The sequence below is a fragment of the Triturus cristatus genome, chromosome 1_2 (genome assembly GCF_964204655.1).
Source record: "Triturus cristatus chromosome 1_2, aTriCri1.1, whole genome shotgun sequence".
Lineage (NCBI taxonomy): Eukaryota > Metazoa > Chordata > Amphibia > Caudata > Salamandridae > Triturus > Triturus cristatus.
In genome coordinates, this window is record NC_140580.1 from 1,083,842,842 (window position 1) to 1,083,860,245 (window position 17,404).

Consider the following 17,404-nt stretch of genomic DNA (forward strand, 5'->3'; position numbering starts at 1 on the left):
AGTGGGTTTGAAGTGCTTGGGTGGAAGGCATAGGTCATTGACAAAGGATAAATTAAAATGGGATGCTAAGCCATTTAAAAGATCTCCCAATTTAGTATGGCGAAAGTGACTGGGAGGGTCATCCATATCAATTGTCAATCCACAGGTACCATTGATACTCTGGGGACACAGAGAGCAGTTAAAATCGCCCACCAAGATAATTAGAGTGTCAGAGTTATTTTGGGACTCTATTTTAATTAGGTCGAGTTTTAATCCATTAAGCACCTGATCCAAGTGAGAGCTTGGGATATTATTGTAGAAATTGACCAGGACAATGTTTTTAAAGGAGCCACCGGTCAAACTAATAAGCTGATAATTTGGGGACCCTGTGATATAAGCTGGTTTTAATCGACATTCTACGGAGATGTAGGTCGAGAGTCCTCCCTTGCTTCTGCCATGGGAACTGGGAGAGGCTGGGTATGAAAAGTCTGATACCCTAAAAGATGGAGCTCTGTGATGGTCCAAGTTTCCTGTAGGCAGATGATACTATATCGGGAAACAGTTTGAATCCATACAGGGTTAGTCAGTTTGTCGAGGAGAGCTGCCACGTTCCAAGACAAGAGGCTATCACCCTGCAGGAGCTCATCCGTGCCAGTGTTACCTGCCATAGAGTCTATTGCAACCTCAGTAATCTCTGGAGGTTGCAAGAGAATTTTAGAAAGGGAAATATCTCTGTGGGTTGAAAGATTGGAAGGAAAATTAGTTGTCAAACAATCAGACAAAGACATTGGCTCTAAATATGGAAAGTGAGGGGCAATATCAGAAGTTGACTTCCACCCCAAATTGTCAATGGGCAGTGTATTATTCTTCAGATTAAGGTTGTCGGTTTCTAGGATAGTTGGCAAAATGCTCATGATAGGAATATTATCAGCCATGAGTCTAAGATTAAGAAGTCAATCCTGTTCGTCCAGACCTGAAAGAGTAACGTATCTGTTTGAAGTTGGAATAGCGAAATGGTGTGCCTCACTAATGGCCCTCGATGGTGGATGTAAAAAAGTAGGGTTTGACAAGAGGGAGCGGGGATAGAAATAACTTAAGTCAACCGTTGAGATACCTGTACCCCTGCACGGGGTATACCAATCCATTATGTAGGGTAGCACCCTACGATCTCTAAAGTTAATTATGATGACATCGCCCTGAATGTCCTTGGGTCTAGGACCCAGCCATTTCAATATCCTCACGTGTAATATTTCACCATTAATTTCAGGGGGAAGAGGTCTATTTTGAGTCAGCCAGTATACTACTTTATTTTTGAGTTCCTGGTATCTCTCCGTTTTACCCTGGTCAAGCGCTGGAACACCAGTAAGTGTCAGTACGTAGGGCGCCGCTTCGGGGGGCAAGTTGATGTATGAACTTTTATCCAGTTTGTAATCCGAAGAAGACTGCCGATTGATGTTATTACCCAAGGACGCTACAGGGTTGGAGGTTTGATCTTCTCTTAAAGCCCCCTTAGCAATGAATTGTTTCTCTGGTATAGGCAGAGAAACAGGTATATTCTCTGTGTGGTATGATGTGTTAGGCTGAGTAGTTATTTGAATAGAAGGAAGGGGCGTAATGGCCACAGTAGGGTTTTTACATAAATGGGAATTCAGATCATTATTTAATGCGATAAGTGAGGCATGAGATGCTTCCAAACATGTTAGCTGTGTTGCAATGTTCTTAACTCTCTCTATTAAAGGTGAGAGTAAAGATCTTACCAAATGCTCTGTCAGTCAATAAATTGGAGTAAGGAGAGATGGGAGGCTGTAACGAAAGTGTTGGTGACCTAGTTCGTATAAGAGTCGGTTTAGATTGAGACGTACTTTTGGGCCCAACAGGATGACAATCTTTTCTCCCTTTTTTAGTTGGAGCAGTGAGGTTTTTTTGCAGTAATCTTGGAGGAAGAAAATGTATTTTTTGCGGCTTTTCTCTTAGGTGTCTTAACAGTATGAGTTGGGGTTGAGTCCTCAAGGGAAGTACCCATTAATGACATATGTCGGTTTCCTTTGGGGTGTGCACTATGACTATTGGGTCGCAAGGTTGCACAAGGAGGCCAGCGTCGTTGATTAAATCGGGGTCACTGGTCCTAGTTGGAGGTGAGGGAACCTGTTGTAAGTGGCCCAAAGATGAACGCTTCTGAAAAATAGGGTCCAATGATAAGCGGTGTTCCGTAATAGCCATCTCTTGTTCTAAAACGGAAGCGGCCCTGGTGATAAAGTGATCTAAGGTCCCCCTAACTGAGCCCCCCACCAGGGAAAGCCTTGGTTTTGTAGGTTGTGTAGCCATGTTAGTTTGTTGAATAAGAATTGGGACACAAATGAGATGAAGACCAGTACTAACGTACAATGAGGATGATGTAACAGATATAACTAAGGAACAATGGACAATTTTAAGAAACAGCCCCCCTTATGCCCAATGGGAGTCAGTGAGATTGTCAATCACCTGAATCAGGAGCCGCTTGTAGGATATATGTAGCCAACGGCAAGGGGGGTGGCCCAGCCCAGCCTCGGTCGGCCTTGGACGGCCGTAGACGGCCCGCCCTTTGCCCGGGCTTAGCCCGGCGCGTCCCGCGAAACGGGGGGCGCGAGGTCTCTTAAGGCTGCTGCTGGGAGGAGGGAGGGGCTGTAGGTGGTCACGCTGCCCCCACAGACCTCTGGTCCAAGTAGTTCAGTGACAGCTCCGGTCAAAGTAATCCGCACTCCAGCGCTGCGCGTCCCGCGAAGCGGGAGGCGCGAGGTCTCTTAAGGCTGCTGCTGGGAGGAGGGAGGGGCTGTAGGTGGTCACGCTGCCCCCACAGACCTCTGGTCCAAGTAGTTCAGTGACAGCTCCGGTCAAAGTAATCCGCACTCCAGCGCTGCGCGTCCCGCGAAGCGGGAGGCGCGAGGTCTCTTAAGGCTGCTGCTGGGAGGAGGGAGGGGCTGTAGGTGGTCACGCTGCCCCCACAGACCTCTGGTCCAAGTAGTTCAGTGACCGCTCCGGTCAAAGTAATCCGCACTCCAGCGCTGCGCGTCCCGCGAAGCGGGAGGCGCGAGGTCTCTTAAGGCTGCTGCTGGGAGGAGGGAGGGGCTGTAGGTGGTCACGCTGCCCCCACAGACCTCTGGTCCAAGTAGTTCAGTGACAGGTCCGGTCAAAGTAATCCGCACTCCAGCGCTCCCAATAGGGAGGGTGAGGTATTTTAATATAGTTGCTTGGGGTGAGTCCTTTATTTATGTTCGGGTAAGAGCAATCACTGCAACATCATGAAATAGCGGGCCAGCGCTTAAATGTAGGCTACAGCAGTGCATTATGGGCAATGTAGTTATGGAGGATAGGCATTGAAATAGTTGGGCTGTGGGCATTGGTTATCTGTGAGGGGTGGAGTCTCATTTCATCAATCAAAAGGGGGAGAAAGTCAGGAATGCAGGGAACGCGTTCTCAGAGAAAATCATGTTGGGAAGTTGACTACATCGGGAGAAGTCATGAAGGTATGAAAGCTAGTTCGAGTTGGATTTTTATCACAGCATTGCGCATTAAGAACGAGGCGGTAGAATGCTCACGAGGGGGAACATCTTGTTGGTTGTATTTGATATTGGGAAAGCTAATTCATGAAGGGTGATGGAGCGCGGTATAGGCTCTTTCAGGCAAAAGTGTTGCAGCGTATAGTTATGCTTGTAGAGGGAAAACGCTGTGCAGGGTGAGCTGTAAAACATGCCATGGTTTTTTGCACAATATTCTATATTGTTTGCATTTGAAGATATGGAGATTTCAAATCACAAATCTAACGGCAATGTTCTTTTACTTGTAGTAAACCCTTGAAGGGCTATCAATGACCCGAAATGCATTGGGTACAATATTATTCATGACTGAGGATGTTTGGTGTATTCTTGCTTGCCCAGAAAAAGGCCCTGATGGGCATATCTGTCGCATGAGAAACGTTGTTGAAAACATCAGCATCATACGTGTGAAATAACAAGGACAATAAACAAGTGAATGAAATTCATTGGAGTAGTTGGAATAATTATTGTCTAAGTTGGAAAAAATGGAAGATATATTTGTGTGAGAATCATGAAATACGCTGTGCGCCTGGTAAAGGAGTGCAACTTGGCTCCATTAATGATTGTATCTACGAGTGCGTGATACCAGGGTGGATCACGTTGCCCAGGCTGCACGCAAGAAGTTTAAATCCATGAATATGATCAACATTCAAGGCAAAGATGGTAAAATTGGTGTGCACTTTACTGCTTTTTCATTTGGGTGTACTGAAGGACATGGAATGGATAGGTTTTCCCATTGCTGAAATTATTTCTATGTAATTCACAAGCATCAGGCCAAGATGCTGAGTAGATGGCGTACATGTTTAAACCACTTGCTCCTGAGATCTGTGTTTAATCTACCAATCCAAGCCATTTTAAAAGACCTCAGCGGGTCAGTTTGCCCACCCTTTGAAGCACCGCATCAAAACCAAAGGTCTTGGGTGTTTTCAAATAATTCCTCCACGGTATTTAGGTGCACGAAGACCATTCACTGACAGCATTTTGAGACATGTGCCAAGAGCACTGGGTTCACGGTAGGCTGCAACTTATGTATGTAAACCCCAAACGACTTACTCCAGTGCCACCCCTTCATAAATCTGTATTAGCCTTTAAACTAATGAAAGATAAAGCCAGTTCTTAAATTTTTTTTAGCATGGCACTGAAAGCTATCGAGTCGTGAAAAAAATGATGCCAAATAATAAAACATCAGCACCAGAAGTAAGACCTCACCATCTTCCTTGAGCTGTCAGAACTGAATATTACAGTGAGGCTTCCGATAACACGAAATGAACGTCTGCCAGAGTTACTCCACTTTAGTAAAGAAGGCCACTGGGAGAAAAAGTGGGATAGATGCAGAGGGAGGATAATCATCTTTATAAGATTGCAATGACCAATAAGGCTCAAATAAAAACGATTACATTTAGAAAAACTTGTATGGAATGTTGCTACAGCTTCCCATCATTTTTCTCTGGGATCTCAACAATGTTAATGTTGGGGACCAAAAGGAGCCACATTGGATAAGATCGGAGTCTTATCAGAATTTACCTTATACCCAGCTACTTCTCCGAATGATTTGGCCACTACAACCACTGCACATAGGCCTCCGATCAGAGCAGGCGTCAAAACAGCAACGTCCTCTGCATAGACCAAGATTTTAACTTCATAATGATGAAGTGTCACGACTTTGATTGTTTTTGGGTGGGGGGGTGTGGCCACAGGGGCGTATGTTCAGAGTTTCTTCTGCTTGGCGAATCAATAGTCCAAGGTGTGGGTATCGTGGACACATTATACTTAAAGCAAACTCGCCTTAAGACATAAACGTTTTTCATCTTATTTGGAGTTTCCTTAAGCGCATTTTTTTCTGGTGTCACCTGCTTAATCGGCTCACATATCTGGGCTATAATCCTATCTTCCTTATTGTATTCATGACAGATTTAGGGAGATTTGGGGTAGGGTTAATCTTACGAATTTAGGTGAACTACTTGATGGAGATGTTCTATCCTCATTAGGGAATATACAGCAACAGTTCTCTCTTCCCTACACAGTCTTTTATAGATCTCTTCAGCTGTCACTTTATTTTAGGTCTTACGGAAAAAAACTTGAGTTATGATAACCCCGGCATGGACCTTCTAAGGAATGCCCCACTAAAGAGAAACATCAGGCTAATTTATAAGTTAATATATCAGACTTCTGAAGATCATCTGGAGGATCCGTTTCAGCGTAGGGCAAATGAGTGGGGCGATCTGCTCAATACGGAAGTAACAGTTGCTGATCCCTGGCGCAGTAATGTGTTGTCTCACTTAGCCCTGAATTTGTCGCTTTTTAAGGTACATCCTCTCAAATTTATCAATGACTGGTACTATACTCTGCACCTGTTATTCAGCATGAAGCTACGGCCGGTGGACCATTGTTTCCACTGTGGGCTCATGGATGCCAATGTGGTTATGATTTGCATCTTTTTCTATCTTGCGTTTGTATTGGGAATTTGTTTTTGGCAAGTTTATAGCATTCCTAACCTTACGGTCATAGCTGATCATGCCGGGACGTTCACCAGCTGTTCATTCCTACCTGTCTGGATTATATATATTTTTTTCGCTGGCATGACTGCTGTTGGCACGTTTCTGGCTTTCCAGTGAGCCTCACTATTAGTGGATCTGGTGGCGGAAATTCTTGAGAATAAGTTGGAGATGGTGCTAATTGAGAACAATCCTCGGAGGAGTAAGCAGGGCTGGATCTGGGATCCTGTTCCGGGCTGGTTGGTGAATACGACTGCTTCACAGGACTTTCCCACCTCGTTTCCCTTTTCATTCCACCTTCATGGGGTCCTCCTGCACCGTTGCACAGCTTTGTATTGAATTTTGTTCTAACCTTATTGGCTGGATAAGTAACTTATCGTGTCCCTTCGCTTCTGATATTTGTTGCTTTCTTTTCTATACAAAAATGAATTAAAATTTTCAAAAGAAAGAATACTATGAAGTCTTAAACCCTCTATTTTCATGCATAGAAGAATTTGTGTTTAAAGAATTTCATCATGTAACATCAGAGCCTTTCACACAAACATACGCTGCATGAAAAGCACTAACACTGCCACAAACAGATACTGTGCATGCCCTGACGCACACTAACCTTCCAACTTAGGACACTTGTTAAGGGCATAAAGAATGTACGAAACGGCTGTGCCCTAATTGGTAGTCTGCAGCAAAGGTAACACCCAAGCGGTCATGTGCTGGAAAATTGGCAGTTTTCCTCGTCTACTTTGTTTTCGATGCGCTCTTTTGCGTTGACAGGTAGTTGTCATGAGATGACAGAACCGCGTTGCAGAATTTCTTCAACATCGTAGAATTGAAAAGCTCAGCCAGTGTTAATTATTGTGAGCAATAATTCCCACTCTTGCCTAGTGCCCTAACCTTGGCAGGAGTGAGACAATTCTGCATGTTTGGTTTTGGCACCCACTTTTGCAGAGTACCTGTTCACTAATTAAACGTGTCAGTACTCTCCTATTAAAAGTACTCCGCCTGTACTGAGAAAAGTAGGTACTCTCTTTAAAATGAAAGAAAAAGTGCTGATACTCAGTACCTGACAGTACCCGTCCATTTAAAGCACTGCTCTCAGGCTGGAAATGCGAAGCTTGAGAATGGAGATACAGAGCCAAGTAGCTTGCAGAAAGTGGTACCTTGATGGTGACTAGGGACTGTCAGAAGTATTGTATTTATATAGCACTTACTACCCCAGACTATGCTTTGAAGTGTTTTTGGAAGTTTGGTTCTTAGAAGGCCTGTTGAAATATCAAAGAAAGCACTGGACCCGTGAATATGAAAGAATGTATAGTCTTATTCTGCTTACATAGGTTCTTTAAATAGTCTTTAGTTTACATAGTATACGCACCCATTCAGGAGGAAAATAACCTCCCTTTTAAGGCCTGCGGATTCATCCTGCATAATTGCACACAAAGGCACAACATTACTTCTTCATGATGTATGTATATAGAGGTAATTTGTAAAGGGAGAACCTAAACTAGAATGCTGAGCAGGGTGATCGTGCCCATAGGTGTGATTAAAGTTTATTTATATATAAGGCCAAGCATTTGTGTGATGGTTTGTTCATTTTATGCAATGAATTATTGTTTTCTGAAGGCTTGTTCTATTATCCTTTTTTAGGTCTAGCCTAGGCAGTGCTTGCTCTGTCTCTTTGAGACCTGCTGTATTCAGGATATGGGCTTTAAACTCTGCCCATTGCCTGCCCATGTTTTCAATTGGCTCTTGTGATTGTCCTTTTGTAAATGCTTTTTCTGTGGATACTTTGCTTTTCTACTCTTGTAGCTTCCCATGAGGACAGCCCTTGTTACATGTGTTGTTAATGTTGTTACTCTGTATGTTTTATTGACAGTTTTTGAGCACTCTTTTGTTAATGACTTCATCATAGCTGCTGTTGCAGACACAACAGCTACTTACTGCCCCAACCGCACTCCCTCTTCCCCCCCCCCCCCCCCGACATGTTGTTCTTGTAATTTTAGGTGTGTTTTTCTATGGTTTTGGTTGCATTAGCGTGCGACGTAACCTTTTATTTTTTTTGCGCATGCCGTGCTTAATCTTTAAAAATGTTGGCCGCTCGTCTTTTCTTCTGTTGTGTGCTGCTCGCCCAACAATTTTTTTTTTTTTTTTAGCACGACATTCCGTGATTCATTTTTTTACCGAAGGCGTGCGCAAACTCTGATTTTGTTGTCGCTCTTCATCTTTACCAAAGTCACCAGCAAAGTAAACACATTAACTCAACAGCCCATCTCGCATCTGCTGGCAAACCAGCACCTGGCCCTTAATTATGCTTGCACATTAGAAACCCGGCACAGGCTGTTGCCGGTTGCTGTTCTATGACAAAATAAAAGTCTGGCCTGGTAGGAATCGGGGGCAACGCAGTAAAGCGAGGGCAAATCGACTCTTATTGTAGCTCACTGTGTTCAGGCAATGCTTGGAAAGTATGGTATTTACTTTTTTAAGTATCTAGCCCACACGCCAGCAAACGCACAGCATTTCATAAATCATCACGCGCAGCTTTTATTTAATCAACACATTTATTTTATGCAGCAGCAGTCCAAAATCTCAATTCTGTGTGGGTATTTATCCATTCCCACTCTCTCAGTTGGAACCCTTTCTGCATTATTTATCCGGGTTTAAAGCAAAATTAAGCAGGACTTTCACTTCCGGCCCTTCTCTGTTGTGACCACCTCATTTCCTGCCCTCAAGACTGCCTGCAGCCTCTTGACAAATTGTGGTCATATCAATACAAGTGTCCTGCCAACTCTAAACCAAAACATTTAAGTAAAAAAACTGTCACATTAACACCACCAATTGCTCTAACTTTTACCAATGTGAGACCTATTGCATTGCAAATGCTTGTTGAACTTGTAATCTAGTTTTGGCGGGCATGTTATTCCAGATCCTTTTTGCCTCTCCTTGTCTCCATAGCTAGCATTGTACTGGCGCTTTGTGTCCTGTTGTCCGGTTTAGGTTGTTATTTTTTGAGTTGAGTAAACGGGACAGCTATTTTTTGTAGTTTTGTACAGAATGCAACTCACTTTGAAGAGGTGGTGGACTCGGGGCAGCCTATGTTGTTAATTCAGTGTTTGGGTGATGCAGTTCGTCAGAACCCCATTTGGAGATCCACGGTGCTAGTAGGAGCTACTGGGCACAACCGTGGAACCCAGAATCTTCCATGTATTGTACTATAAGGGTTGAGGCTTTTTACTCCTGATGTCCTGGGGCCTAACCAACTATGTATGGATCCTGAGCAACTGGGCCAAGTGCCCCTTCAGCACTTGAACCTCAATAGTAGCACCGATCGAGCAGTTCACGGCTTCTCGGCAGGGAGGTAGACCTAGGGGTGAACATGGACTCACAACTCAAAATACGTTCAGCAGCAATAAATGATTGTCCAATCAAATACTTTTAGGTAAAAATAAGCATTTATATATAAACACAAAATAAAATACAGCATTCCAAAATAATACACAGTCTCTTGAGGTCAGGACTCTAGTGTTTTATAGGCAGATTCCTGAGTCCCACTCACCTCGCCGTAGCGGATATTCACCATGCACTATAGGCGACATTCAGGTTAAGCCCCAGTAGTAGCCCAACATTTTATTAACATTAAAAGTGCAAAAGTGTTCCAGCGTTTATGCAGTATATGGCAGACAAGTTCCCTCGGGGCCATCTGGCCCGTAAATCAGTATTACCCACATCAGCAAGATCTAAAATACTGGAGTCTTCATGAATGCTAAAGCTGCTGCCGTAAGTTCTTCACACGCAACCCGGAAGGGGCAGCAGTCAGGTGTTGAGTTCCTCACATGCAGTCCTGTAGCAGCCTGAGGTGTGGGGGGGGGGGAGGGGGAGTCCTTGGTGCTTCTTCAATGTTGCTAAGTGTCCTGGGATCCTCCCCACTGGTGTGGGGCTTGGACACTCACACACTCACTCACACTGTCTCTCTCCTGGTGGTAGTTCTGGCTTGGGCCTGTCAGTTCACTCCAGCGTCCTCCTCCTCATGACCACTGTTTCGAACAGACCACACTCCATGCCTTGTCCTGGTGGCCACCTGGCATACTGGATCAACGTACTCATTCTGTACATGGATGACGGCCTGATCTGTATAGTAGCGATCTTCATGGTGGCACAACCTGGTATACGGGCTCACAGACTTCATTCCACACACAGGCTGCAACTTTATCTGCATGACGGTAATCTTTCTTCATGTCCACCCTACCTGGCATACAGGGTTGTCGACTCCACTCCAAATAGGTTACATCCTGACCGGCACTGCAGTAATCTTCAGGCAGCCTCACCTGGTCCATGAGGTCGCTAACATTCACTCATGCACACGGGTGATGAAATGATCGGTGCAGCAAAGTTCACAGCGGCTCTCCTCTGGCATACGTGTGTCGCTGATATTTCCCTTCACGTGGGCAAGCAGCCATCTCATAACACCTGGCTACAGGGATCCAGTTGCAAGGATCCCCCCACTGGACTTCACTCCCTCCAGTGCTCTCCTTTTCCTCACAGGGCACACTGGTCTTGGCAGGCAATTGTGCTTCAGGGGCAGGGGGCCTTTGATTCCCTGGGTGACGTTCCCTCACCCAGCTGGTTGACTGGCAGGCCTTGGCTCCCAGTCATGTTCACAGGCAGAAGTCTTGCAGAGTTTCTCTAAAGAACACCCATTGAAGTATTCTAAAGAGCCTGGCCCTCCCTTGATTCAGTGTGTCCCAACCAGATCAAAGGAATGCAGCAATCCACAAATCTATGTGGGGTTAGGAGGGATTTTTCTGGCTCCTTTTGTTGCTCCAGTTAGCCCTGGGTCTCCAAAAGTGGAACCCAGATTCTTCAATGTATTGTACCATTCACAAGCCCGAATACACACAACTCATGTACACACATGTCCTGCACAGCACTGCACTCCAGACTGATGTAGACCTAGGGAGGGGGCGGGGGGCAAAGGGGATAGGGTCCCACATGAGCCTCTTCCCCCGCCTCCCCCCCCCCCCCCCCTTCCTCCTCCCTCGCTGGCCCTAAAAGTATTTTTTCAGTTTGTTTTCTAATTTTTGGCGGGAGTTGCACTGGATCGGCAACTCCTGCTGAAGTTAAAAAAACTAAAAAAAACGAAGCAGCTCCCTGTGTCCCCAAAGCAATCCTGGCACCCGCAGGAGGCAGAGAACCAGCAGGGACCACTGGGGCCTTCAACGTCCCTCTCCCACCCACCCCCCCCCGCCTCTGGTCCCAAATGAAGTGGCCTGTCCCCGGTGGACGGGGTCCCCAGGGCCGATATTGGCTTCAGGAGGGGGGCCTTGTGGCCCTCCTCCCCTATTAAAAATATAAACAAGAAAGGTGGGGCAGGCCACGGGGGATGGGGTCCCTGGGGCTGAAAATGGCCAGGGAAGGGGGGCCATGTGGCCCCCGTTCCCTTATTAAAAAATTTAAAAGGGGGCAGGACCTGGGGATGAGGTCCTGGTGGGGGGGGGGGGGCCTAAACAGCCCAGGGAAGGGGTGCCACAAGGCCCCTCTTCATAACAAATCGGGGGGGGGGGGGGGGTGAAGCGGCAACTTGCCCGGAGGCCCGCCCTCTTTCTCCACCACTCTGCAAACGCGCCATCTGGCGCGCTGCTGTTTCGGGGATGAAGTCCCCTGCAATGGCGAGGGTCCTGTAGTGATCATAAATTCCAGAAAACTTTTGTATCTCTCAAGAAGTAGCTTTATTAAATCAAAGCAGCATAAATACAAACATGTGAAAGGCCCAGGAGATCAGCATAGACTGAATCCAGATTCCGTTCCATAGCCTAGCTGCACTCTACAACACTCTACTGTCTTAGCCTTGGCATTTATAGAATGTAAAGCATACATAGACTTGTGCTGCACAAATTAAGCTAAACACCACAGGTCCTTAGGGGCCATCGTGGCCTATGGTAAGCCACACACAGTGGGATTGCTGAGAGGTGGTCGGAGGCTACGCTCCCTTTCTTTTTCCACTCTGCAAACACACCTCTCGGTGCACTGCTGGTGGGGGAATGAGGTCCCCTTGCCTCCTGAGGGCCTCGGGACTAAAGTGGACTACTTCCCCTCCCCCCCCCCCCCCCAACCAGGAGTGCGCCAGGAGGTGCGTTTGCAGAGTGGTGGAGAAAGGGTCGGGGCCTCGACCACCTGTCAGCAATCCAGCTGTTTGGGGATCACTGGAGGTAACAGGAGGGCTAGTTGAAAGTGGTTGATCATTAGCTGCTGGGGAGGACTTTAGGGTTGCTGTTTCCCTGAGGGTGCAGAGTCAGGTGGCCTTATAACTTGACTGCGAGACCTCCTGTGTCTTAGATGTGCAGGTGGCCTTGTTATATAGTGTACCCAAAGAAATTAGGTATACAATGGAGTATGTGGGTGTGAGTCATGTTTCTTTGATGAAGAGCGCATCCAGTTATGTGCCAACATGTTCTATCATGTTTGCTAGTTGTTTTGTGAACTTTGCCCATAGTTCTCTTCTACCTCTCTATTATTGATAGGTAGCAAGCTATATACAGTGTTGTTTCATGGTATTTGTTTCTATAACCTAATAGCTTGCATTTTCTATGTTTTCCAGTTTTATATTTATTTTCTTAAGGATTGGGTTGTTTAATTAAATATTCATCCCAATGTCCGGATTAACTGAATTATTTGACTGGCAAAGCTGCCAAAATTACTGCAATTTTGAGAGGCAATAGAGCATGAGCCCTAACTTGTTAGTGGCTTTTCATAGCTATATAACTAAAATGTATTTGTGTACTCCCATGCTCACACAGGCTGACAGCTGTTATCTCTTTTTAGGTAGGATCTTCTCCGAGACTTCAAGCTGTTACTACCCCACAATGCTCTTTGGATCCATTTCGTGTTGAGTGATAACATCTGCTATGATCACAGCACACCATCCCTTGGGACTCTGTGAATGGTGGGGTGCCCGATGCCTGTCATCCCCATTCCTCGCCGAGTTCGTTCGTTCCATGGCCCCCACACTACATGTCTACATGCCGCCTGCAGTCCAATAAGGACGACTAACCTTGTGCGTACCAAGTACAGCAACTTTGACATCTACCTAAAGTCCCGATGGATGTATGGGTTTATACGTTTCCTCCTGTACTTCAGCTGCAGTCTGTTCACCTCCATTCTGTGGGTGGCGCTTTCCATCTTGTTTTGCCTTCAGTACCTGGGGATGAGAGTATTTCTCCGTTTCCAATATAAACTGTCTGTCATCCTCTTGCTGTTAGGTCATCGGCGAGTTGATTTTGCCCTCCTGAATGAGCTGCTTATTTATGGAATCCAAGTGACCATGCTGCTAGTGGGTGGGCTCGGGTGGTGTTTCATGGTTTTTGTAGATATGTAATTAAGGTAACCGCATGTAAACTTAAATTTAAAAAGTCCAATTTGCTTTTAACACTTAAATCTGTATATATTTGTTTGATACTTGCACTTAAAACATAGCAGTTGATGCATACAACGTGCCAGTAATACAGATTACCGTCATTCAAATGTGGTTCCTAAAGATAGACATCAAACACAATTATAATCCTATAAGCTTGAAAAATAACCATCTTTGTAATGAGGGAATTGTTGAGAAGAGAGAGAGAAGCTTTGAATGTTGTAAACCAATGACATGTCTGAATAAAGGTGATTTGCTCAATCCAAAACATATGCCTCCTGCTTTGTGGACAACTATAATAAACCAGCAACATCAATGAAGAGTGACGTGCATATGCGGTTTGCTGAGTTAATTTTACAGATGAGGCCACTGGAATTATGCAGCAGGAGAGGATCAATTTAGGCAGCAGGATTCTCTAAATTATGCGTATAAAAATGGCAAATTATGCGATGTAATGCACAAGGGTGTGGAATGTAATCCAATATCTACTTGTCCATGGGGCAGGTTGCTTCATAAATCTACTTGTCCTGTAACAAAATCCACTTGCCCCTTTGGTGCCATGTAGTTGCAGCGACAAATTATGGCAGTAATCTCATTATATAAGAGCTCTGATATAGCCGCTCTGATTAACCCAGAGCTCATACCATAGTACTGTTTGAGTACTTGAAATCCCCTTATGTTGCAACGTTTCCGCATATCTACATACTGGGGCTGAAGGGAGTGGCAAGCAATAGTTCCAGGGTTAGAATGCCCTTTTGAGTCTGCAAACCTACTAACTTGCATGTTTTAAGGGTTTTCAATAACTCTTGTCTAATCTTTTCACATACTGAAAATGTTTGGAGTTGTATGGCAGACGTAAACCTTCTTCCAGAGTTGGGGGGGGAAAAAAAAGTGGTTGGAAGGAAAGTAAACTTGCAAACACTCAGATGTTCGCATGAGCAAATCTACACATGCATACTTGCTCATGCTAAAATGCAGTTCACAAAATATTTTCTAGGAGTGCTATTTCTTGTCCTACTTCTGTAAATTCTTGGGAATTCGCGAAAGCTGTATAGCCGCACTTAATGCAAGGACCTATAACATGGATGCACTTTTGAGACTTTCTTTAATAATTGGGCCTTTAATTTGGTCTGTCGTTACTCTGACCTTTTGTGTTTGTTAAAATTCTGTCTCTCTCTGTTTCGGCTGGCTTCACTGTGAGTGACAGCATTCTGCTCGTTCATAAGGAGCATATCGGCACACAAAGTAGTTTTGTTCAATGCCAGTAACTACTGTGGCAGTGTGTGCTTTTTGAGACCATAAAACTATTTTTGCTTCTACCAATGTTTTTTTATAATGGTGAGGGCCCGGGCTCTCCCACATAAAGTTTTACAAAAACCATGTCATAACCAGTCACACATTGACAAAACTAAAAAGCTGACCACCAATTTCAGACCTACTGGCTTTACCAATGATTGTTTATTTTTGTTTCCCATAATCTTATTGAAACTGGTTACACTGATTTTCTATTATGAATATTTTTGGAAAATAATAGCATGCATCCACACAGGTTACTAAATGATGCTGCAAAGAAATGGTATCTGAAATTTTACAGTAGTTTAGCAAAAAAAAATGTTATCCTGCTTTCATTTTTTTATGAACGTTTTATTTTGAAAGCAAAGAATCCTCAATCTTGCTTTCAAGCTTCTGCAAATATTTGCATCAAATCAGAGAGCATTCTGGGAGCATTATACATAGCCTCATATTGCTAAACTTTGAAAACGTGTGTACACATTTTTATACTGAAACCACTGTCAGTAGTGTAGTCGGAGCTTACAACATTTACTTAGAGGCCTTACTCTAAAAATAAAGGCTTTCAATGAATGAACCATAAATACCAGTTTGAACAGCATTAACATTTGGACAAAAATATTTTCCTTAATCCATAATGTGGTACTGGAAACAGGCAGTGAAGGGTTTGTGCTGCAGGGGGGTGGGCCTACTTGACTCCAGGACAAAATACACATGAAAATGTGTTGCCTTTGATCCCAAATAATATGACCTGGGCATCTGGCTATAGGAATTCCACATCCCTGAATGCCCCACATTTAGTGATATTATATTTTTATTTTGGATTTTATACTTGTTAACGCTGTTTAGGCAAAGGTTTCACCTCATTGGTCCACTTCAACATCCAAATAAAGAAATATTAAAGAGAAAGTTGACCAGTCAGTCTTTGCAAACGGCCTTCCACGGCGCACCAAAACATGTTGCCATGCTTTTAGTAACTTTTGATCCATGTGCGCTAGAAAAAAAATACTTTGTTGATAGCTGCAGGTGATGGCAAATGCAGCAGATCCATATTTATGCAGAAAACTCCTCAGACACAAAATTGCATAATTTGAGGTGCTTGGCTACAGACAACATTGTATACAATACACCAACGAGTGGGCAGTAGGTCTTCCCTTCCCACATGGTTAAATAGTTTTCTTGTCCGTCTCATTTCCCTGGTTGTCACTCGATGGCTCAACTCCCTATTCTTGTGTTTGTCCCAACCGCAGCAGCAGTTCCTGTGGAGAGGCTCTTCAATTGAGCTTGCATGCAAACATAGGTGCACACCCCCTACTGCTAGTATTGTCTTTAATAAGGCAGCTGACTTCGAAAAAGTCTACTCTATACAATCTGCACTTCCTGCCTTTCAGTTGTTTTTTTTATACTCTTTAATAGATAATACAGGTTTAGCGTTCCAAGATGGCCGCCATGTTGAGCCAGGCATAATATGGTTATGGCCATCTTGCTATGCTATACCTTTCATTAAAAAATAGAATGAATAGGTGCAACTTGACAGCCATCTTTGAATCCTAGAATGAACAATGGAAAAAATAGAATTCCAAGATGGCTAGCACATTCTGTCTGATTGCTTTCATAAACCATATGGTGGTCATTTTGGAATTCTTTCCTTTTAAATCTTTAGTACAATTATACCATGCTAAGATGGCTATTTGAATAGTATAACTATTATTAAAAAATACAAAAGATGAATTTCAACATGGACACGCGATAGTTTTGCCAATGCTTGCATCACAGAAGCATTGATAAAGTTAGTACATGCATTGGCAAAACGAGACACATTGGCTTTGACTGTGCTTATATTCTCTCTCACTCCTAACAGACCTGATTCTTTACACTGAAATCTGCTCTTCCGACTAGAGCCACTGTGTTGGTACCCCTGCTTAAAAGCATAGCCATTCTATCTGTGCTTTGCACCAAGTCCTCACAAGCAGATTCACTGAGCCATTTCTCATTATTTATGAGAAGGGGACTACTGAAATTATTTCCTTTGAGTGGTCAGTCTACTGGCCTTTGATGAACCAAGCACCACATTGGGCTTGTGACAGTGAGCCTTCTATGTGAAACTTCAGAACTTTGTCCATACATTTGGTTATGCAGTGTGTTATTTGCCCTTCTCATTTCCTCAGCAGGGTGCATGAAGCTATATTATTATACAGATCTAAGCGTCAGTCTGTGTAAAACAAACTCTTTAAATAACATATAATTTTCTTTTTGTAAGATAATTTGATGGTTTGCTGTCAAATTGGGTTATTAATTTGGGAAGGGGCACCCTTGCCAACTCATTCAACCCAACCTAGTTATGTCAAAGCTCAGTCCTGAAAGAAGCTCTGCTCTAGCCTTGGTAGCTATGGCACAAGTCATAGGCAAAACCTAGAAAAGCGTATGCTATGTCCATGCATTACCAACAATTTTAAAGTAAGGAACACAACACAACAAAACTCCCAAACCAATTTAGGAAAAAATAATGACCTAAATATTGTCAGAATAGGTTAAGGAGAAACAGGGTAATGGATTTTTAAAGTTTTGAGGCAAAAAACACCCCGATAAAGTCTAGTATGGAAAGACCACAGTTTACGATGGTTCAGGACCTAGGTGTAAATTCAGGCTGAGCACAATGGAGAGGAGGT

The 17,404-nt window shown here is 44.1% G+C and overlaps 1 protein-coding gene across 2 annotated transcripts in view; it reads left to right on the forward strand.

Moving 5' to 3' along the window:
• Positions 1-13,713, forward strand: part of TMEM250 (transmembrane protein 250) — a 31,336-nt gene extending 17,623 nt beyond the window's left edge. For both annotated transcript variants that reach the window (XM_085613413.1, XM_085613422.1), the window contains exon 2: positions 12,857-13,713. In XM_085613413.1, coding sequence (XP_085469539.1) covers positions 12,975-13,409 — 435 coding nt within the window. In that variant the 5' untranslated portion in view covers positions 12,857-12,974 and the 3' untranslated portion in view covers positions 13,410-13,713. The remainder of the gene's footprint in view (positions 1-12,856) is intronic.
• Positions 13,714-17,404: the final 3,691 nt, after the last annotated feature.